Here is a 23,171-nt window from a genome sequence, read left to right as displayed (position 1 = left end):
TATTCATAGAAAATTGAGTGGAAGGAAAGTGTGGTTGGAAAAGGTACACCAATGTACATACTGATTTCATTTTCCAGCAGGACTTGGTACTGGCCCACTATACCAAATGTACCAAAAGCTGGTTCAGTGACCATGGTGTTACTGTGCTTGATAAAGTCACCTGACCTGAACCCTATAGAGAATCTTTGTCAAGTTCTGTCAATAGGAAGATGAGGGATACCAGACCCAACGATGCAGATGACCTGAAGGTCACTACCAAAGCAATCTGGGCTTCCTGAATACATCAGCAGAACCACAGGCTGATCACCTCCATGTCACGGCACATTAATCCAGTAATCCATGCAAAAATGTACCGGAGTCAAATTCCTTGTTTATCTGTATAAACTTGGCAATAAAGCTAATTCTGATTCAGAGAAAGAGGTCCAATCAGGTATTGAGTACATATAAATAAACATAATTTTCAGAAGCCTGACATTTCTGTTAAAAACATGTTTTTGATTTATATTATTTAATAATATAATTTTCTGTAACACTGATATTAGGTTTTCATTATCTGTAAGCTATAATCATTAAAGTTACAAGAAATAAAAGCTTGAAATATTTTGTTCTACATGTAATGAAACTATATGCGTTTAATTTTTTTTAAGATTAGTGACACGAAATATTGACATTTTCACATTATTCCAGTTTTTGAGATGTAGCTGTACATGGTTATGATTGTTTTACAAATACAAATCGGAATCAGTGTTCAGCTCCCATTACACACAGTTATGTCCTTTCTTTCATCAGCCCAGGTAAGACACTTCTGATGATGCGTCTGGTTTACAAGTGGGTTGGCACAAGGAATGCAATCCTTAACATCTTAATCTGACTTTGTTTCATAGTCCTTAATGATGCTATCCCAGTTGCTTGTGCCCTTGCTCTACCACATGTCCTTCAACCCAACTTTCCATAAATACATTTGGATAGAGCAGCTACTTTACCAATAAGGTTTGTGGATCCTCCTCCTTATGGAGGATAGCATTGACTGTCTACTGGTCAACTATCAAGTTAGCAGTCTTCTCCATGATTGTGTTGGCCCTAACAGATGATTTCTATGTAAGAAAATAATTTTTTGTTTTTATTTGTCGCCATTAACAAGAACAACCCCCTTCCAGCCCTCCACACGAAGGTTCCCCTCTTCCTTTTCCACCTGCCCCTTTTTCCCATACACACATGCGCAGTTGGTTACATGCAACTTAACACCAATTTTCAAAAAAGTAGATTTTTAGGTGTACATTAGCTGTAAGCTATAATCATTAAAATGACCAAAATAAACACATGAAATATATCATTCTGCAAAGAATCTCACTATTATTTTCATTTTCTGAACAGAATTACTTGCTGCATTGTAAAATAGGCTTAATGAACTATATAATTTCAGGTTTGTATTTAAAGTATTTGCTTTCTGCAACCAAATAAAAAAAGTATTTGAAATATTTTTAATATAGTGGAAATTTATGGGTTCCTATTTGGGTGCTAATGCTTTTATGCTAAGCACCTGTTCTGTAAGAGTGGGTTATGTCAGAGTTACATAGAGCTTTGAGATAATCCTCTGTAGTCTCAGCATAGCAACTTTTTGAAGTCCATCCTGTTTCAACCTGGTGATGAAAAATGTTTTATTCCTAATGCATTTGTCGACTTTACAGGCAATTATGGAGTAACTGAAGTTTACAAGTTAAAGGCTCAGAGAAAATGTATTTTAGCTCTTCCTATTGAATGTAAAAGCAAATAATTAAAGAGTTGTTCAAACATACAGATAATCTTTTTGGTCATACTTTTCCAAAGGTTTGCCCTTTGCTCTAATCTCACCCTAACTGTCATTTGTACAGACAATGGGAAAGCTGCAGACTGAAACTCAAGACTCCAAAGTTATCCGGCCTCAACCAGGTAAGCCTTACCAAACATATGGTGTAGTTGCAAAAAAAAAAAAATATGTACCCCATCTGACAACGCTTAAAGTATGTGGTTCATATGTGCCACGGTGACATGGGGGTGGAGCAGGGTCTAGACCTGCACCTTCACTTTTAAAGCATGTCTTCCCCCTCTCTCCACTTAATTTCCTGTCAATTCACTTTTAAAATAAAGGCCACTAGTGCCACAAAATAAAAGTAAAAAGTATTTTCCTTAACATGTCTCAAAAGAGCATGTTAGCTAATCACTTGCTTTATTTGAATTGTAAAAAAGTGTGTGGAAAGCTAAATCTGTATGTACTGTGTACAAAGGAGTTAAGATGGTAAGATCAACCAGATGCTTTAAATCACCAGGATGTGGAGGGAGTTTCCAAAGCTGCCGACGTTCTTCATTTGAAGTATAAAGCAGATAAATTACATTTTTGGGCCATATAAGTTTCCGTTGCAATAAAACTACAAGGTGGGACAAAGCTGTTTCACCATGTTCTCCCTCTTCCTGCTCCACGTGTGTGCTTCTGCACAGCGTAGCTTTACACCAAGCCTTAAATAGTCGCATTCCTCTGTTACAAGTCAGGAACAACCTATTTCCCACCAGCCGCGGTGAATTGGTAACATGAACACAAACAGAGAGTTTACTGGTCTGGCGGGGGGGATACTGGTCGGGGTAACACTGGAATTGATAAACTAAAGTATTACAACAGCATGCTTGATGGGTGAAAAAAGCAGAGGAAATGATGCTAAAATAAAGCAAATAATAGTTGTAATTCTACTAATGTTTCATTTACAGACTTCTGTTCATCATTTACATCCAACAGGACAGAAACATAGAAGCAAATCTAGAGTAGAGAAGGATGTGTGTGCCTGACTTCTCCAGCTAAAGTCCACATCTTGAACAAATTAATGCTTTAAAAAAAAGTTAAATCTTCCAAATTCTCTTAACAATGTTCTTAGAAACTGATAAACAATAGAAGGAGATTGCATACATTCTGCTGATAAGGACGGTTCTACAAGCCTCATGTTATTTGGTGGATTAGATTATGTTTAATAAGTAATGACGGACATAAACTGGAGGGATAATGCCTTGAAACCTTTTCACTGAAGTAGTTAGTTCTGTCTTTTTCTGAAACAGTACAAACATCTAGAAGAGTTATTGTCATTAATCCTAGGTTGGAATCCCTCTTAGGGTTTTTGGGTTTTTTTTTTTACTCATTTTGCAAATCTCTTCTCTTTACTATCTTGCTCTACCCAGGCATCTGTGTGAAAACGTCCTCAGAGACAGGCAATGAGAAGGTTTTTATTAACATCTGCCAGTCAAACTCTGTCCCGCCCCCGCCTGAGCTCACCAGGGAGGAACTTGTGCAGCTGCTCCAGTCAGAAGATCCCAGCGGCTACAGGGTTCCAATGAGCCTGGGGGAGCCGCACACCGAGGTTGACAACAGTATGTAACTGAACAAAAAAGTGTGAAATAACTGAAAATATGTCTTATATTCTAGGTTCTTCAAAGTAGCCACCTTTTGCTTTGATTACTGCTCCGCACACTCTTGGTATTCTGTTGATGAGCTTCAAGAGGTAGTCACCTGAAATGGTTTTCACTTCACAGGTGTGCCCTGTCAGGTTTAATAAGTGGGATTTCAAGCCTTATAAATGGGGTTGGGACCATCAGTTGCGTTGTGCAGGAGGTGGATACAGTACACAGCTGATAGTCCTACTGAATAGACTGTTAGTATTTGTATTATGGCAAGAAAAAAGCAGCTAAGTAAAGAAAAACGAGTGGCCATCATTACTTTAAGAAATGAAGGTCAGTCAGTCCGAACAATTGGGAAAACTTTGAAAGTGTCCCCAAGTGCAGTCGCAAAAACCATCAAGCTCTACAAAGAAACTGGCTCACATGAGGACCGTCCCGGGTCCTCATGTGAGCCAGTTTCTTTATAAAATAAATAAATGTACAATGTATTTAGTCAATACTTTATTAAACAATCAAATATACCATTTAATTATTAGATTCTGTATTTTTTATTTATTAAATAAGTACAGGTCCTTCTCAAAATATTAGCATGTTGTGATAAAGTTCAGGCTGCAGCGTGTCATTTGGTCTGCTGAGAAGGTGATTGGCTGCAGTCTACTGTCGCTCCAGGAACTGTACACCTCCAGGACCCTGAAGCGGGCAGGGAAGATTTTGGCTGATCCCTCCCACCCTGGTCACAGACTCTTTGAGACTCTCCCCTCTGGCAGGAGGCTGCGGTCCATCCGGACCAAAACCTCACGCCACAAGAACAGTTTTTTTCCCATCTGCCACCAGCCTTGTTAACAAAGCCCGGAAACCACCCTGACATTCTCCCTTTCCCCCACACCCCCCCTTTTTTGCTGACAGGACACCTGTAACCTGTAACTCTATGCGTTACATTAACGCTCAGCTTGGACTCCTGCTTTACTTGCGCAATGATCATCTGCACTGTTGTATTGTTCTTGCATCTTATACTGCTCTATATTTCTTCTCACTCACTTAAAACTGTGCACATATATTTATATTATATTGTAGATATGTTTATACTGTTTAATTTGTATTGTATTGCACCGACTACGCCAAAACAAATTCCTTGTATGTCCAAAAACGTACTTGGCAATAAAGCTTTTCTGATTCTGATTCAGATTTTCCATAGTCATGATGAAAATTTAACATTCATATATTTTAGATTCATTGCACACTAACTGAAATATTTCAGGTCTTTTATTGTCTTAATACGGATGATTTTGGCATACAGCTCATGAAAACCCAAAATTCCTATCTCACAAAATTAGCATATTTCATCCGACCAATAAAAGAAAAGTGTTTTTAATACAAAAAACGTCAACCTTCAAATAATCATGTACAGTTATGCACTCAATACTTGGTCGGGAATCCTTTTACAGAAATGACTGCTTCAATGCGGCGTGGCATGGAGGCAATCAGCCTGTGGCACTGCTGAGGTCTTATGGAGGCCCAGGATGCTTCGATAGCGGCCTTTAGCTCATCCAGAGTGTTGGGTCTTGAGTCTCTCAACGTTCTCTTCACAATATCCCACAGATTCTCTATGGGGTTCAGGTCAGGAGAGTTGGCAGGCCAATTGAGCACAGTGATACCATGGTCAGTAAACCATTTACCAGTGGTTTTGGCACTGTGAGCAGGTGCCAGGTCGTGCTGAAAAATTAAATCTTCATCTCCATAAAGCTTTTCAGCAGATGGAAGCATGAAGTGCTCCAAAATCTCCTGATAGCTAGCTGCATTGACCCTGCCTTGATAAAACACAGTGGACCAACACCAGCAGCTGACACGGCACCCCAGACCATCACTGACTGTGGGTACTTGACACTGGACTTCTGGCATTTTGGCATTTCCTTCTCCCCAGTCTTCCTCCAGACTCTGGCACCTTGATTACTGAATGACATGCAGAATTTGCTTTCATGCGAAAAAAGTACTTTGGACCACTGAGCAACAGTCCAGTGCTGCTTCTCTGTAGCCCAGGTCAGGCGCTTCTGCCGCTGTTTCTGGTTCAAAAGTGGCTTGACCTGGGGAATGCGGCACCTGTAGCCCATTTCCTGCACACGCCTGTGCACGGTGGCTCTGGATGTTTCTACTCCAGACTCAGTCCACTGCTTCCGCAGGTCCCCCAAGGTCTGGAATCGGCCCTTCTCCACAATCTTCCTCAGGGTCCGGTCACCTCTTCTCGTTGTGCAGCGTTTTCTGCCACACTTTTTCCTTCCCACAGACTTCCCACTGAGGTGCCTTGATACAGCACTCTGGGAACAGCCTATTCATTCAGAAATTTCTTTCTGTGTCTTACCCTCTTGCTTGAGGGTGTCAATAGTGGCCTTCTGGACAGCAGTCAGGTCGGCAGTCTTACCCATGATTGGGGTTTTGAGTGATGAACCAGGCTGGGAGTTTTAAAGGCCTCAGGAATCTTTTGCAGGTGTTTAGAGTTAACTCATTGATTCAGATGATTAGGTTCATAGCTCGTTTAGAGACCCTTTTAATGATATGCTAATTTTGTGAGATAGGAATTTTGGGTTTTCATGAGCTGTATGCCAAAATCATCCGTATTAAGACAATAAAAGACCTGAAATATTTCAGTTAGTGTGCAATGAATCTAAAATATATGAATGTTAAATTTTTATCATGACATTATGGAAAATAATGAACTTTATCACAATATGCTAATATTTTGAGAAGGACCTGTATAGAATGAAATAATTATATTTATTTTTAGGGGCTGCCAGGTCGCCAATAGGGCATTGCCAGTCTCTGGTACTGTTATTTTGGGGTCACAGGCTGAAATCCTTGCCATAAGCTGCCAGAACATCTGTTTTAGGCTTTAACTTACTGAAAGGAAAAGCACTTCAATTCTTTTTTTGTCTTCAGACCTACCGAGACTAAACCTGAGCAGCTGTCCACTGTTTGTTTTTTTTACTACACCATAATGTTGCTGGTGTCTTTCAGACTCTCAGGGATGCACAGCCTATGATGTTATCATCAACCAGGACTTCTTCCAGAGGTGTCAGGTGACTTGTCAGATTGCATATTTAACACATTATACTTTTGGTCTGTTAAACCATCTGAAAAGCTTATAACCATTTTATTTGTAATCATCTGTTGTAACTTTGCTATATACAGAGGAAATAAATGTGTGTGTGATGGTGTCTTGCAGAAGGATCCTTTATTCCAGCATTTTGTTATACTGGTGTCTTTGGAGGGACTGGAGAATAAATACAGTCTGGAACTAAATAGAGGTGAGTATCCGCTCATTTTGTTGTTTTCTTAACAATGCTAAACAACGCTGAGAGACTTCTGTAGATTTTCTTTGTGTGCAGACTGGAAAGTTCTCAAAAACAGGAAATTCCTGGGCTCTGTTAGTGAGCAGAACATCCGGATGAAGAGCAGGCCGGTGATCCAAGAACTGCAGCCTAAGTAGGTCACTATGTCTGGATTCAAAACAGCAAAAACACTTGCAGGGCCATGCAAAAGCATTCCTGCCACTTTAGCTTTTCCATGTTACAACCTTAAACTTGTATTTTAACAGTACCTTTTGTGAGAGTGCAACATGAAATCTCCACATATTAATCAAACATATCAACAAGGGTTTTAAAGAACGTTCTAAAATATGCCAAGCTTGGTCAACATTAGCCATACTTCTATCATTTGAAAGTTTTGCCTACTCTTCCTCAGAGAATAGCTCAAGTTCAGTCAGACTGGATGCGTTTGTGGCTGTGAACATTAACTATTTAAATCTTGTAACAGAATTGTCAATTGGATTTAGGTCTGGACCTTGGGCCATTTCAGTACATTACTATGCTTTAATCTAAACCATTTTACTGTAGCTCTGGTTGAATGTTTAGTGTCATCCTGCTGGAAGGTGAACCTCCACCCACCTTCCCATCAAGTCTGACCATCTTTCCTGCTCCCTGCTGAATAAAAAACATCTGTTCAGATCGATGCTGCTGCCACCATGTTTCACTGTCAGGGTGGTGTGTTTAGAGTGATGTTCAGTGTAATTTTTTTCACCACAGGTAGTGTTTTGCTTGTTGGCCAAAAAGTTCCTACAACATGTTTACTGTGTTCCCTACATGGCTTGTAGCAAACTTTACGGGACTAAACGAAAATCTGGTGTTTTCCTTAATCGTAATGCTATTGAGGCTATTTTTGCACTATTGTACTTCCCACAGGTGGACTGTTCACTAACTGAGTGACGTTTAAGTTAATTGGTTACACTGGATTTTAGGCCTGTGCCATAAGCAATAACTCAATTAATCGCATAAATTAAATGAATCGCATAATAAATTAAAATGAGCTCGATAATTTCCATTTACATGTTTGTCAGTTTTCCTTTTGTCTCCGTCTCTTTCTACTAAAAGAAACCAGGTGACAAAAGGTTTCACTTTGGTGCATCGGTCTCGACTCAACCCTCCTTTTCTCGTTTCCTTAACGTAGGGGGGAGTGAACTCTTGTGTCAAGTACTTGCCAGGTGCATGGTCTCGTTACATACCTTCAGAGTGTGGCATGAGAGAGTATAGGCGCAGGTTAGATTCAAACGACCGAGGTGAACCACACTTAACCTGTGCGAGCCAGTATGTCGCATTTGGTGTAAAACAGTAATAACTACATGTGAAAATGCAAGAAACCTGCATCTGTACCTAAAACATAATGATCCAATGCAGTTTTTCCTGCTGGGGGGGGGGGAACAGGCCATCTGTCTTCCCAACATTTCCCAATGACTGTAGTGTTTAATCCCCCAGACTAAAGTAGTTGTAGATACACATATGGTCTGTTGAGGCATCTGCTCTTATTCAAATTAAGTGCTTTTCTTGTTAGTTTGCACTTTTTGTTTATAAAACTGGCAGTTTGGCCTGTTTCCTTGTTTGAACCTAATGATTCATATTTTTTGAGGGGCAGTTTTATTTACAGAAACTTCATAATCTATTTTATTTGTTTATGGTTGTCTTCCAGTGTTAAATGTACTTTCGAAATTAAAACGTATTGCTCTTTAAGAGGGTGTAGCTACTTGCATTATTATGCCATTATCATCATATTAGTTGAAAATTATCTCCAAACAACAATATTATTGTTTATCACAATAAATTCTGGGATAATTTATTATCCAGCAATAATTTGTCATCATGACAGGCCTACTGGATTGTGTTCAGGAGTATAAAAGTAAATGGAGACTCGATACTTATGCACGCCATACTTTTCAGATTTTTAACCTTCCATTTCACAAATACAATTTGTTGTTATGCACAGCCTTCGTAAAACACGTGGCTCTAATTTGACAGACGGTGAAAAGCATATGAATAAAGAGGATATGAGTTTTGTTAGGCACTGTGCATACAGAGCCTGTTGTAGGATCTTTGATACTTTAGTTGCAGATATTATTTACTCTTGGCAGGGGTTAACTTTAGGAGTTTTAATATTTGATAAATGATGAATGCCTTAGTTGTACACTCAAAAAGAGTTGTACAAGTTTCTAATTATGAATGTGTGATGAATGTTTAAATTAGCAGGAGTTTTGTAAATTGAGTTTCTGGTGTTTTATCTCTCACCCTGCCCATATGTTCCTCAGGGAAATCTCCACAGCATGTGCTAAAAGGTGAGACAGCTCTTATTCTCTCCCTTTTATTCTAAGATAAAACAACACATTTGTTACATAAATGTCTGGATTTTCTCTGTGCTCAGACCAGAATTCTCACTGTTTTTGGAGCCTCCTACTGGACACCCAGAGTACCTCATTGCAGAGATAAAGCTCCCTGGAGTGGTAAGAGGGATGCCTTTGGTTCTTGTGGCTAAAATTAGGAATTACAGTCAATGGCCCTGCTGTGATGTAGTGATCTTGCACAAGCCAGTTCCAAAAGTTATAGGAGTTCATCATTCCATAGCGAGAGAGGTTTTTTACAAGAGGAAAATAGACACTGTTCCTCCTTAGGGCATACAATAAAAAGTTCACACATTCCAGGCTTCTGGCAGCACGTTTAATTTTGAACTTGTTGACAGGAGATTTACAAAAGAAAAAACAAGTTTGGCTTGTTTGGAACAGTTTTCTTGAGGTTCAGGTTTGAAAAGTTGCATGTAGGGATGGATACGTTTCACATTTGAACCGATAAGGTACTGGCACCCAGTATTATGTGGTAATAATAGTTACATTTGTTTAATATTAATAAAATCTCAACATTTTATTATTTATTTAACGTATTCATATCTCAATATATAAAATTTTATGAATATATCAAAACAACATCCAGCTGTTTGTAACGTCTCAGTTTCAAACATTTCTTCTCCCATGTTGCTGGCTGCAGACGAGTCGCTAACGGATGCAGACATGCTAATGGTGCTGAATGCAGCAGTTGTAGCCATAGATCTAAGGCTGATGAATATTGAGAAAAATCTTGTGTGCTTAACCAGGTCCTTCCTCAGAGTAAAAGTATTCCCACCGCTGGCCTTGCACTTCGCGTCACAAATATTGTAGCGAGCGTAATCTGCATCGCATTTTGAAAAGTGGAGCCATACTTTCTAGCACTTTCTATAAGCCATGCTTTGTTGACTGTACCAGCGGCTACTGAGATCATTACTTTCTTGTGTGTGCAATGCTGTGTTCATGTCCGGCATGGAAAATTGCCGACTCTTCCACTCTCTATGTCACAATGATGCGTTTATGTACCAAAATATAGGACCATTTGATTTTACGTGATAGGTAGTACAGACGAAACTTGGTACCTTTAAAAGTACCGGATTCATTACCCATCTCTAGTTGCATGTGGAACAATATTTAGACTAATGAGACCAAAGTAGATATATTTGGCTGTAATGCAAGGTAAAAAGCTAACCCAGCATATCAACTCTCCAGCGTAGCGGTGCAGAGGTGCTGATTTGGGCTCGTTTTGCTGCTGCAGGAACTGGGCGTCTTGCAGTCGGGCTTTATGAACTGAAACTGGCTCCTGTCACAGCGATCCCTAACGCAGCAATAAATCTTCAGCAGAAAGATGCTGCAATGTCTCATTCAGAGTCTAAAACGTAGCCTCATTGGTCTGGTGGGATTGTAAGGGAGCGGTGCATAAACTCCTTTCCATTTGATGTTGAGACAAATAATTATTCCTACTGAGGGACAAATAAAGGATCTTTGTATACTAAATTAAATTGTTTCCAAACAATGATTATGGCAGCAAAAAAATGTTCTTTAATATAATTTCTTGGTATAATATTTTCTTTAGTGATCGACTATAGCAGCAGGATATGTTGCCGTGGGTTCCTACTTTATTTATTGTAGAGAGTCGTCAGTTTGTCTCATGTAGGTGAACTTGTTTTTTGTGCAGTCATCATCTCGCTCTCTGGTTCTTGACGTTGGAGAGGACCAGCTGGTCTTAACAGCTCTACCATCGCTCTACCACCTTGACGTCTTCCACGCTTTCTTCGTTGACCAGGAGAACAGTGTGGCGCAGTACAACAAGAGCACACAGGTATATAAAGCAAACATTTTAGGAAGGGAGACGATTCTCTTGCATGGCTTCCACATCTGCGCATAGCTGCCAGGTCCCTATTCCACATCGGCAGTCTTAACCACAAAGTTGCTCATTTCAGCATTTAAAAGGCCAGTTTGGCTCATGGTCCAACAGTATGGCAGCATGAATGGTTCCTTACAAATATTTGATGGTATGAAACATTCAAGGTTTCAGTCATTTTATATACTTCTCAAAAAAATAAAGGAAACACTCAAATAACACATCCTAGATGAATGAATGAAATATTCTCAAAGTTGAATGTGCTGACAACAAAATAACACAAACACAAAATAACACAGAAATCATCAATGGAAATCATTGCCCTTTTCAAAAGCCCCAAGTCAAACTTTATTTCTATAATATTGCTTCACAAGAGCCAAACTCTCTTTTTATCCTTTAAACTGGCACTGAAAATATTTCCTGAGGCTTTGGAGGAATTAGAGTCACAAGTACTTGCCTGTATGAACACTGGCAGTAAGTAACTGGAACATTTAATGAGGGCCCTGGAGAAAGTTGACATTGGCTCTCAGGAATAAGTTAAACCTCCAGCTTGGATGAAGAGAAATGCTGACCCACAGAACACCATCTGCATAGGTACCCACAAAGAGGGAAAACATGTTGATTTTGTCATGTTTTTCTACCAAAGTTAGACATTGCTCATCTGTTTTTACCTGAAAAAACTTACTTTCTTGGAATTGCTGAGTTTTATACTGTATTTCAGAATTGTGCTGTAAAAGTGGCCACAGTGTGCAAGAGTTTATAGTAGGGAATGGACAGACTAGAGATAACTAATGTAACCTCATTTCAGAAACTCAAAACTATACCTAGAAAGAAACAACATTGTTTTACTCTGTAGCTTCTGTGTCTTCTTTTTTTTGGCAGTACTTTTTGAATGGCACTTTATTGGTGGCTCATGCTTGACTAAAAGTGTTATTTAAAAAGTGGTAGAGTCCCAATCTTGTAAAAGTCTATGATGTTTTCTTTTGACCACACATGAACATTTAGAACCCACAATCCCTGTTGGACAGGAAGAATAGCTGAAACATAATAATATACTGAAGCTCCAGCATTACATCACAGCTCATTTTATACTGTATAAGGCCAATGATTTTTTTTTTTTGGCATGCTGAAAAAATGTCATGTTTTACATGTTGTGTATTTTGCACATGCGCACCACTGCTACAGAATCAATAACCTGCACCTCAAATACTACCTCCAAAATGACCTAATAATAAGGTTAATTAATTCCACACTACAGGATACTGTCTGCACTGAGTAAGAATAATTTACATAACATGTTGATGGCTAGTTGTACTTCATAGTTCATTTAGCTAGGTGTTATAATTATTTGACAACTTGGGATCGTAACTAAACCCGTTGTCACATAGCAGAAAGCTGTGAATTCCACACTATGATCCCAGTAGCCTTCCCCAATCAAACCACAATTGTAACACATTTTTCGAGGTTGTGACAGGACTTGTTCCACAAAAATTATTTTTATTTTCTTATGTTTCAACCTGCACAACATGCATTTTTCAATATGCCAGCATACGAACCAAGATACAAAACAGGTTTAGCTCTTCAGGTGTGCAGTGTGGAAAGCTTACCGTTTTTTGTTTTTTCTTACAGGTTCTCACTGTCACGATGCCTGTGGTCTCATCTGCTTCATCAAGCTACTGAAGAATGTCTACCTATGTATTTTTCTTACAAAATGCTGTGAATATTAAAGTTTTTGTTAAAGTTATATCTGTTTCTGATATCATATTAATATAAAATCAACACTAGGTCATCAAAAAGCCAAGCCAAGTGAAATGATATCTGAAGCACTTTTCACATCTATTGGCACCCTTCATAAAGATGTGTAAAAACCCTTAAATATATTTATCCTAGCAACCATTAGATTTTATCTACCAGCATGTCCTACTACTACAAACGTCAACATGTGGAGTTTGCTGAACTCTGCTGGACAACCTTCGAGCTTTTCAACCACAAATATTCCAGGTGGGTTAATTAATGTTATGTGGTTATTGTTATCCATTCCAAACTAGTGTTGATATGTGTTGATGAGCATTATCCTGTTGCAACACCTACCCGTGTTAAAATGTTGTGCATCTTTATCCAGACTGTCACTCTGGAATAAACTGACACTAATAAGGACATTCAATAACAACCAGGAACCACCAAGGTTCAAGCCTATATTTAACTGTGACCGTTAACAGTGGGGTGAATTTAACATTGACATGGATAATCAAATGCCTTCTGCAGAATAGTTTTATTTTGAGGCAAGACAAAGACTGAGTTGTTCAATTCAGTTTATTTATCGAGTGCTAGGTCTCAACAAATGTGATTTGACGGCACTTTACAATAATAGAAAAAGAATAGAACTATCCTTATCCCACAGTGGGGGATAAGGCAATGGAAGCATGTAGCTACACACAAAATGAAGTGTGCAACTGAGTAGGCTTATTTTGGAAATGTACAAAATGTGCATGTAAGGGAGACTGATCTACTTTATGTACAGAAATGTATAATCAAATAAATCCAAATTCAGTTATATTTCCTCCAATTTGATCCTGGGTATAATACAGTGCGATTTAATTTATGTTGCCAACAGCTAAACTGTTTTCTAAGGAAACCCATCCAGTTGCATCATGTCATTGACTTTGCTCATCCCTCATTCTGACCAAGCATTTGTGCAAGTCAGTTATTTGGCCTCACTGACATGAAATAGGCCTTGAGAAGCTTTAAATCTAACAAAATCCTACCATTTGTCAAGCATGGTGCTGGTAGTACCATGCTGAGGGTCTGTTTTGGTAGCAGCAGTAGTAGTGGTGCATTAAAGTGTCACTCTGACCTGAAGCACTTCACATTTTCTGTCCTCTGCCCATGTTTCATAAAGGAGGATTATTGCTGGAACATCACCTTTTACCCCATTTGCTGTGCCAATGATCATCAGCTTCTGTGTAAATAACCTCCCAATGCATCCGTGGCAATGTTTTGAAGCTACATCAAATAGCATTCACATAAACCGTTGGGACATTTTGGAAACAGGAGTTGTATGATAGTGAAAGTCCACTTTGGTCTTGGCCCCCTGGTCTAGCTGTTAGTGTTAATTAATTTTGATTTATACTAACTGAATACAGCAAGAGTTTTATTAACAGGAGGTAAGATTTTAACTGCGTAGAGGCTTTTAACAAAACCTTTCTTCAAAAACTCAGAACTATCCCTTTAAATACACCCAACTTTAGAGTTGTAATAAAGAAAAACACCTACTGTCACATCACGGAAACTTTGTTTTTTTAGTTTACAGTTAATTGCTGCCAGCTTTCACTCCCTCCATTCATCCATCAACCCCGCCCCTCCCTGTATTCCTTTCAGCCCCCTGCCCCGTGGCACCCTCCATTTGTCTAGTGATGTCATCCCTGTGTTCTCCCTAATCCTCAGAGGTGCTCATCTTTCTGCCTCGGCTTAATCCGCCCATGGACCCCAGCCCTGACCACACACACACACATACATCTTCACATATGTGCAAGACTCACAGTTATTCTTGTATTGTATGCTCAGACCCACAGTAATTCCACTGCATGCATGCACACATTGTTATTCAGTCAGTTATATATATACACACTCATATTGCCGGTCCACCCCTTGGTATAAAATCTGTCAGTCTTTGTGCTTTGGATGTACTGTGTGTCCCTGTCCATCTGTGTGTCTCCTGTGTGTGCTGCTATCACCCTTTCATACAGGTATGTCCATCTTATCATATCTCATCACTTTTGTGATGAAATACAGCTAAATTGAAGGTGACTGATATGGTTTCTATTCACTTTACTAAAGCATTGCCATCGCTGCACCCTGTTGTATTTTTATTCAGTGAGTTTTAGTTCTTAGTACACTGTTTCTCCACGCTATAAAACTATATATACTGTCATTTTGTTTGACTCCATTAAACCTAAGAATGTGTGCTGATGAATAATTTCTAAAAAACGTTTTTGCCACAAGACAAAAACATAAAACCTAATGCAACAATAGGCATTGCAAAAAAGGAAGTGGTGGTAATGTATTTTAGCTTTTAAAGAAAGAAACTGCCTAGTCATGGGAAAACAACACATACAAACAAAACAACACACCAACAGAGGTAATATTAAACTCTGTATGTCCTGATCAGTATGTTTTTGCACCCAATACCTATCAGAGTGAATTTGTGTTTCACATAAATCAATGTCATGTATGTGCAACGCACTAATAGAATAGGTTTCATTAGTATGCTGCAGTCTCTATCTATTTTTTGTTGACAAAAGAGGTTTCTTCCAGCTGAAACGGAGTTTCCAGAGTACGGACTTTGGTTCAACTCGAATTTGCAAACAATAGAATCAACAAGTATGGGAGCGAAGATGAATAATGTACCATATAAACAATATTTATATGTTTGCGAAAACACACTAAACCCGTTAAATAACTACCCATTTCCATTAACACTTGCAGAAGCTGAACATATGCAAATGAAGACATCGTACATACCAGAGTTTTTGCATGGTGTCACCATCTCGTTTTATGTATTAACTATAGTTTATGGATGCTGTTTTTGCGTTAAAAGAAACATTTTGCACAGCTCAGCAAGCTCCACTGTCTCGCTACAGTTATCATGAATGTAATGCCCTCTGTTGATGACTCATGTTCCCAAAACTGCTGGAAATGCCCCTCGGTACTCAGCAAAAAACCAAAGTTCGAAGGCACGAGAAGCAAAACAGTTCAAGAACAAAAGTTCCTTGGGTGGAAAAAGAGTAAATGTGCTACTCCGACATCAGTTAACTAAACAGCTACAATGTTCTGGCAAACCTGTCACCTGAAATGTAGGAAGCATTATCATTTGTTTCTAAAGACTTATCTAACTCGACAACTCAGCTACAGTATCCAAAAAACACACCTTTCTCCCACTGACAATGTTTTCATATAAAGCATTTTGCTTTAGCGCTAGGCTAATGTTAGCATGTTTACTCTGTTTTGATATGAGTTATTGATCATTTCCCCCAGAATTTCAGTGCAGTTCTATTGAGTTGGGTAAAGACACAATGAACAACAAATAATTATTTGGCTTTGTTAACTTCAAAGCACTTTGGTTTGAACATCAGGAAATGTATCACTAACTTGTCAGCATCTTTGTGCACAGCTCTCCTGGAGACAGCTTCAGATATTTATGAAAAGCTTGATGCAGTACTTGATGCAGACAGACCAGAATCTAAGGCACCCAATAGAGTCTCTCTTTCACTGTGAATGTCATTGTGAAGGTTAAAAAGCATTTAGATTGGTATGGAACCCTCTGATTTAGTAGACTGAGTGTGTGCATGGTTGTTTGTCCTGTGTGTGTCTGTGTTGCCCTGCAATGGACTGATGACCTGTCCAGGGTGTACCCTGCTTTCCGCTCATAGACTGCTGGAGATAGGCACCAGTTTCCCCACAATCCACTATGAAAGAAGTGGTAGAAAATGACTTACTGACTGCATCTAACATTGTTATAATACATAATAAGGACAGTATGTGTTGGAAATAAAATGTTTTTGTGTATTTTACTAATCAAAAGTAGTCAGTCAAGGCATAATCCTTTTATTTCGATGCACACTGTGTAGAACTGTCTTTCCTTAGTTACAGCTGTAGGAGCCTATAAGATTTAACTGTCGCTCAAAATCTTTATTTAAAATATTGTTTGATTTAGTGAGATATGTAAACTGATATTTTTTTATGTATGGAGGAATAAATAATTGACTACTGTGCAGTGCCTTTAGTAATTAGATCGGTTTGTGGAACGTACAAGAATTTAGAATCCAGGAGCAGAATCCTCTGAAGAAAATTGGCACAGGTTAAAAGAAACATGAAAGTTCCTTAAAACCATTAAGATAAGCTTAAAATGTCTGGTAAAGTGTTTGAAAAGAGAATAACAAGAACACAGACCACAACCATAATAAAGACAAACATCCCCAAGAAACCTTGTACAGGTCCTTCTCAAAATATTAGCATATTGTGATAAAGTTCATTATTTCCAGTCTGCACACAAAGAAAATCTACAGAAGTCTCTCAGCGTTGTTTAGCATTGTTAAGAAAACAACAAAATGAGTGGATACTCACCTCTGTTTAGTTCCAGACTGTATTTATTCTCCAGTCCCTCCAAAGACACCAGTATAACAAAATGCTGGAATAAAGGATCCTTCTGCAAGACACCATCACACACACATTTATTTCCTCTGTATATAGCAAAGTTACAACAGATGATTACAAATAAAATGGTTATTAGCTTTTCAGATGGTTTAACAGACCAAAAGTATAATGTGTTAAATATGCAATCTGACAAGTCACCTGACACCTCTGGAAGAAGTCCTGGTTGATGATAACATCATAGGCTGTGCATCCCTGAGAGTCTGAAAGACACCAGCAACATTATGGTGTAGTAAAAAAACAAACAGTGGACAGCTGCTCAGGTTTAGTCTCGGTAGGTCTGAAGACAAAAAAAGAATTGAAGTGCTTTTCCTTTCAGTAAGTTAAAGCCTAAAACAGATGTTCTGGCAGCTTATGGCAAGGATTTCAGCCTGTGACCCCAAAATAACAGTACCAGAGACTGGCAATGCCCTATTGGCGACCTGGCAGCCCCTAAAAATAAATATAATTATTTCATTCTATACAGGTCCTTCTCAAAATATTAGCATATTGTGATGAAGTTCATTATTTTCCATAATGTCATGATGAAAATTTAACATTCATATATTTTAGATTCATTGCACACTAACTGAAATATTTCATACAGCTCATGAAAACCCAAAATTCCTATCTCACAAAATTAGCATATCATTAAAAGGGTCTCTAAACGAGCTATGAACCTAATCATCTGAATCAACGAGTTAACTCTAAACACCTGCAAAAGATTCCTGAGGCCTTTAAAACTCCCAGCCTGGTTCATCACTCAAAACCCCAATCATGGGTAAGACTGCCGACCTGACTGCTGTCCAGAAGGCCACTATTGACACCCTCAAGCAAGAGGGTAAGACACAGAAAGAAATTTCTGAACGAATACGCTGTTCCCAGAGTGCTGTATCAAGGCACCTTAGTGGGAAGTCTGTGGGAAGGAAAAAGTGTGACAGAAAACGCTGCACAACGAGAAGAGGTGACCGGACCCTGAGGAAGATTGCGGAGAAGGGCCGATTACAGACCTTGGGGGACCTGCGGAAGCAGTGGACTGAGTCTAGACTAGAAACATCCAGAGCCACCGTGCACAGGCGTGTGCAGGAAATGAGCTACAGGTGCCGCATTCCCCAGGTCAAGCCACTTTTGAACCAGAAACAGCGGCAGAAGTGCCTGACCTGGGCTACAGAGAAGCAGCACTGGACTGTTGCTCAGTGGTCCAAAGTACTTTTTTCGGATGAAAGCAAATTCTGCATGTCATTCGGTAATCAAGGTGCCAGAGTCTGGAGGAAGACTGGGGAGAAGGAAATGCCAAAATGCCAGAAGTCCAGTGTCAAGTACCCACAGTCAGTGATGGTCTGGGGTGCCGTGTCAGCTGCTGGTGTTGGTCCACTGTGTTTTATTAAGGGCAGGGTCAATGCAGCTAGCTATCAGGAGATTTTGGAGCACTTCATGCTTCCATCTGCTGAAAAGCTTTATGGAGATGAAGATTTAATTTTCAGCACGACCTGGCACCTGCTCACAGTGCCAAAACCACTGGTAAATGGTTTACTGACCATGGTATCACTGTGCTCAATTGGCCTGCCAACTCTCCTGACCTGAACCCCATAGAGAATCTGTGGGATATTGTGAAGAGAACGTTGAGAGACTCAAGACCCAACACTTTGGATGAGCTAAAGGCCGCTATCGAAGCATCCTGGGCCTCCATAAGACCCCAGCAGTGCCACAGGCTGATTGCCTCCATGCCATGCCGCATTGAAGCAGTTATTTCTGCCAAAGGATTCCCGACCAAGTATTGAGTGCATAACTGTACATGATTATTTGAAGGTTGATGTTTTTTGTATTAAAAACACTTTTCTTTTATTGGTCGGATGAAATATGCTAATTTTGTGAGATAGGAATTTTGGGTTTTCATGAGCTGTATGCCAAAATCATCTGTATTAAGACAATAAAAGACCTGAAATATTTCAGTTAGTGTGCAATGAATCTAAAATATATGAATGTTAAATTTTCATCATGACATTTTGGAAAATAATGAACTTTATCACAATATGCTAATTTTTTGAGAAGGACCTGTATTGACTTGGTACAAATTTCTGTCAGTGCAAAAGGTAACAAATAATCAGTGCTTTAGTACAGGTTGGGCAATTTATATTTCTATTCCTCATGAAAAGTTTGGAAATTCATAATTTTATTCTTTCATCCCCCAAGGACAATCTTTATGACGCAAAACTAAATCCAGAAGAATCAGATAATTAAAAAAGTGAGCAAATAAATTCTACAGGTGATGATCTGCATCAGTGGTGGAAAAAAAGAACGAGCAGCAGATTTTCTCCTTGTTCACACTCATTCACTCTCAGACTGGCCACGTATTAACTAATCACATTCTAAATTTAAAAACATTTAAACTTCGATGGGCATCCCCTCCAACAGTGTTGTGTTTCTTTCCTCCAGCTGGCACACAGCTCCTCCTCTCAGTGACAGCTGAACATTAGCTGACATCCCCACTAGGGAACTGGCTGCAGTCCACAGCTTTAAACTAACTAAAAACGTTTGTTTTTATTACTTTAAAATATAATGCTTATTATCAAATTTCCCCACAGTTTTATTTTCCCTTTTCTAGAGCCTGATGGTGGTTTCTCTTTTAACAGCCAGCTAGGGCTATAGTGGTGCCTGCTGTTGGACATTTATACCCACACAAACCTTTGTCCTTGACCACTAAGGCAGCCTGTCTCCCACTGGAACATGACGCTATCCCCAAATCCCCTGTTTTTTTCATCCCTTATCCCTTACCCAGTTTGGCTCCAAATAGGCAGCTTCCAATTGTTTCAACAGAGGTGTTGAAATGTGCACCTCTCATTCATCTTTCCAGCCTTTTTTTCACAATCTCCCTCCTCCCACTCTTGACGCCTTTATTCATAGATTCAAGAGAGCCTAGCTAAAGTATTTGTTCTCTGTCCCTTATAAAGAAAGGCTTTGCCAGTATCATGCTGCCATCACATTTAAGACTGGGGATTATGTTTTCTGTGTGATTTGCAGTGTTCATTTTCCTACCACACAGCAGGCTGCATGAAGGCTAAAAATGGTCGGTCTCATGTGGCCATACTACATTCTTCCAAATGTTTGTTGTGTTCCCAACATGGCTGAAGGCAATTTGTAAACTATACTTTTCATGGCTTTCTTCTTTCAGCTTTTCCATAAAGGCAAGAATTGGTAATTGTACAATTAACAGTTGTCCTGTCAACAAGACCTCCCACCTCCCTTCAGAGTCTCTGGGCCTTTTGGCTGCTTCTCTGATTAATGCTCGGTATGCCCATCCAATTAGGTTGGACAGCCATGTTCTGCCTTATTTATTCCATTTTTAGATGATGGATTGAACTGAGATTATCAAAGCTTTGGATATTGTTTTATACCCTAATCCCTCTTTAAACCTCTCCACAACTTTATCACTGACCTCCCTGATCAGTTTTTTTTTAATGGCATTCATTTCTATGAATGTTTCTTCAGGTCCCAAAATATCATTTCAATCAATTTGAGGTCTGAACTTTGACTGGGTCATTGGAACACCTTAATTCTTTTATTTTGATCATTTTGTTGTAGATTTACAGCTGTGTGTTAATTCATTGTCCTATTAAATATAATATAATTTTATGGCCCACATTTAACACTGGAATTCTTAGGCATACAGTTCATGGTTGAATCAATGACTGTGAGGTGCCCAGGACCAGTGGATGCAAAACAATCCCAAATCATCGCTCTCCCACCACCGTGCTTGATAGTTTGTATGAGGTGTTTGTGTTGAAATGCAGTTTGGTTTTCCCCAAATGTGACGCTGTGCACTATAACTAAACAAGGCTACTTTAGTGTCGTGTAAAAAGGAAGAATATCTTGTTCCTTGTGGGTGATTCACATGAAACTTTGAAAACTTGTTTCGAGCTCCCGTATTATTTTTCGAGAAAAGAGGTTTTCTGCGGGGAACCATTGCAAACAAGCCATTTCACATACATAGTTTCTTTCCCCCCTGTGGCTTTGGTTTTGTTTAAGAAATTAGAAGCTATTGTGGGTCCATATGTTGGGTTTAAAGTTTTCTAAAAACTGATGAACACATTTTTTTAGCCACCACAAGGTAGTGTACATTAAAAACAAACAGGTCTAATTTATATCCAGTTTCATTCATTCAAACCAGTTCAATCACAATGCTGTCAGTTTTTATTGTTAATCCAATGCACTTTCAGTTTATTCCAGGTACAATACAATTGCATCCACTTGACCCTTCGATGGCAGTTAGTGGTAGGAATATTTAAGGAATCCAGCAGAACATCTCAAATATTCGCTTGGATACATCATTAAGAACAAGCATGAGGCGACAATAAAGAAGAACAACCACTTACTGACAGAGGGACACTTTCAGCAGAACCAGGCTCAGAATGGGTGGCCATCTGTCCCAAGCAGCTAGGAGTTTAGAGGACTGAAAAGTACTTTCTATGGAGGTTTTGGCCCAAGACAAAAACAACTGTAAAGGTCCTTAAATTGGTCCTAAAGACCAAAGTTACACCATAATTTTCTAGATAGTTTGTTACCAAGGAGTTCTGCTTCGAAGACAATGATTTCAGTTTTGCCTGAATTTTGAAGCAAATAAGTTTGGCTCTTAAATCTGTAAAACATACTTGTTTGTCATCAGCATAACCAATGAGTTACAACAAACAAATCTCAACTTTGTGGATGCTGCAGCTGATTATTTTACAGACCTCCATTCCTTTGTACTCTCAAAAACTGATAACAGATCAGTAGCAGCACATGGGGTATTTGAGACTAACTGATGTGCTGCTGAAAGCAGTGTTATGCCAGGCTATTTAATCACGTATCACAGTTGGCACAGCAGCCAACGGTGGAAAGCCAGAGCAGAGCTGTCAGTAAAGCTTAATCTGACCTTTGGTTTTGGCTGCTTTAAGTTCTGCCTGAACACAACAACCAAATGAGTAGAGAGTGGACATGGCAACCTCAGCTTAAATGAATAGTCATTATTTCATTCATTCATTTTTAATTTTTATGGAAGAAATCCATAAAAATCACAGTCTTTGACATTTTGAGTCATCTAATTACAAGGTAAAAATATCTTTGGGTTTATTGTAGCGTAAAAATAACCTCTGACTTCTATTGCCAAACTCATTATAGATACTCTCAGTTTGTTAGCTGCTTGTCAGTGAATCAGTAATCATGTCCAGCTTTGAATCAGGTATTAATTCAAGTATCAGTTTAACTGAACTCTAATAGAAAATCTTATAATTTTGGTTTTTTTTAGTACAGATTCTTTTAGCAGAACGTTTTCCCCACAACTTGTCTAAAAACACAGCGGGGCAATGAGAACCAGTCTAAAAGAAAAGCATCGGATACAGAGAGCCAGCGCTGAGCTGAAGGTCTGAGAGGATGAACCAGGGTGGGTCGGGCGGGGCAGGGAAGTGACAGAAATACCATCATTTATGTTCTCTGTGTTTGACCCCTCTGTTAGATTCTCACCTGTTGACACCTCATCAATCTCCCAAGTCCTCCTGTCAGTAAGGTATCAGCTGCCCCACCTTGGGGGAATGTCTGTCTGTGTGAGGTTCTATGTCAGGACAGTGGCAGCCAAATCCGTCTCTGTGTGTGTCCCGCTTCAAAGTGATTAATCACAGGATAATGTAAAATATAGTGAGGATGACTCACTCCAGTTCCTAAGCTGACAGTAGACAGTATTATGTTACTACTGTCCTTTCATACAATACATGGCAGTGTGCAGTTAGATACATTATAATGAGGTTGCTCTTTCTATTGCTTCTTAATTTTGAAGGACATTGCATTCTAGGCATAATACTCTTTAAACATTTTGACATTTTTGTCAAATTACAACCACAAATTTCCGTATATTTCAATAGAAGGCAGTGCATAATTGTGAAGTGAAAGACAAGTGATACAGGGAGTCAAACGATTTTCCAAAGGTGTCCTGATCCGATGAGGTCATAACTGAATTCTTTGGCCTATGTGCAAAAT

General features: G+C 39.1%; 1 protein-coding gene and 1 long non-coding RNA gene across 2 annotated transcripts; both read left to right on the top strand.

Moving 5' to 3' along the window:
- The first annotated feature begins 1,636 nt into the window (after positions 1-1,636).
- On the top strand, positions 1,637-12,717 carry LOC124862535 (PIH1 domain-containing protein 1-like). The gene is made up of 9 exons (XM_047356510.1): positions 1,637-1,929; positions 3,202-3,390; positions 6,427-6,488; positions 6,635-6,716; positions 6,798-6,894; positions 9,044-9,070; positions 9,157-9,235; positions 10,788-10,931; positions 12,603-12,717. Exons 1-9 carry the CDS (start codon positions 1,875-1,877, stop codon positions 12,651-12,653), a joined length of 786 nt encoding a protein of 261 aa, XP_047212466.1. The 5' UTR covers positions 1,637-1,874; the 3' UTR covers positions 12,654-12,717.
- Positions 12,718-14,555: 1,838 nt separating this feature from the next.
- LOC124862225 lies at positions 14,556-22,708 on the top strand. Its single transcript, XR_007036892.1, has 3 exons — positions 14,556-14,719; positions 22,447-22,561; positions 22,654-22,708. It is a non-coding gene; the product is annotated as an uncharacterized LOC124862225 (long non-coding RNA).
- Positions 22,709-23,171: the final 463 nt, after the last annotated feature.

Source organism: Girardinichthys multiradiatus, chromosome X (genome assembly GCF_021462225.1).
Source record: "Girardinichthys multiradiatus isolate DD_20200921_A chromosome X, DD_fGirMul_XY1, whole genome shotgun sequence".
NCBI classification, from domain to species: domain Eukaryota; kingdom Metazoa; phylum Chordata; class Actinopteri; order Cyprinodontiformes; family Goodeidae; genus Girardinichthys; species Girardinichthys multiradiatus.
Note: the sequence above shows the minus strand (reverse complement) of the source record. Positions and strands in the feature narration are given on the sequence as shown.

What these genes read in the sequence shown, in the direction of transcription:
- LOC124862535 (XM_047356510.1), top strand. Translation starts at nt 1,875, where the DNA reads ATGGGAAAGCTGCAGACTGAAACTCAAGACTCCAAAGTTATCCGGCCT. An exon ending in ATCCAAGAACTGCAGCCTAA is followed by an intron (nt 6,895 to 9,043) that starts GTAGGTCACTAT and finishes TATGTTCCTCAG; the next exon opens with GGAAATCTCCACAGCATGTG. An exon ending in TCCACAGCATGTGCTAAAAG is followed by an intron (nt 9,071 to 9,156) that starts GTGAGACAGCTC and finishes CTCTGTGCTCAG; the next exon opens with ACCAGAATTCTCACTGTTTT.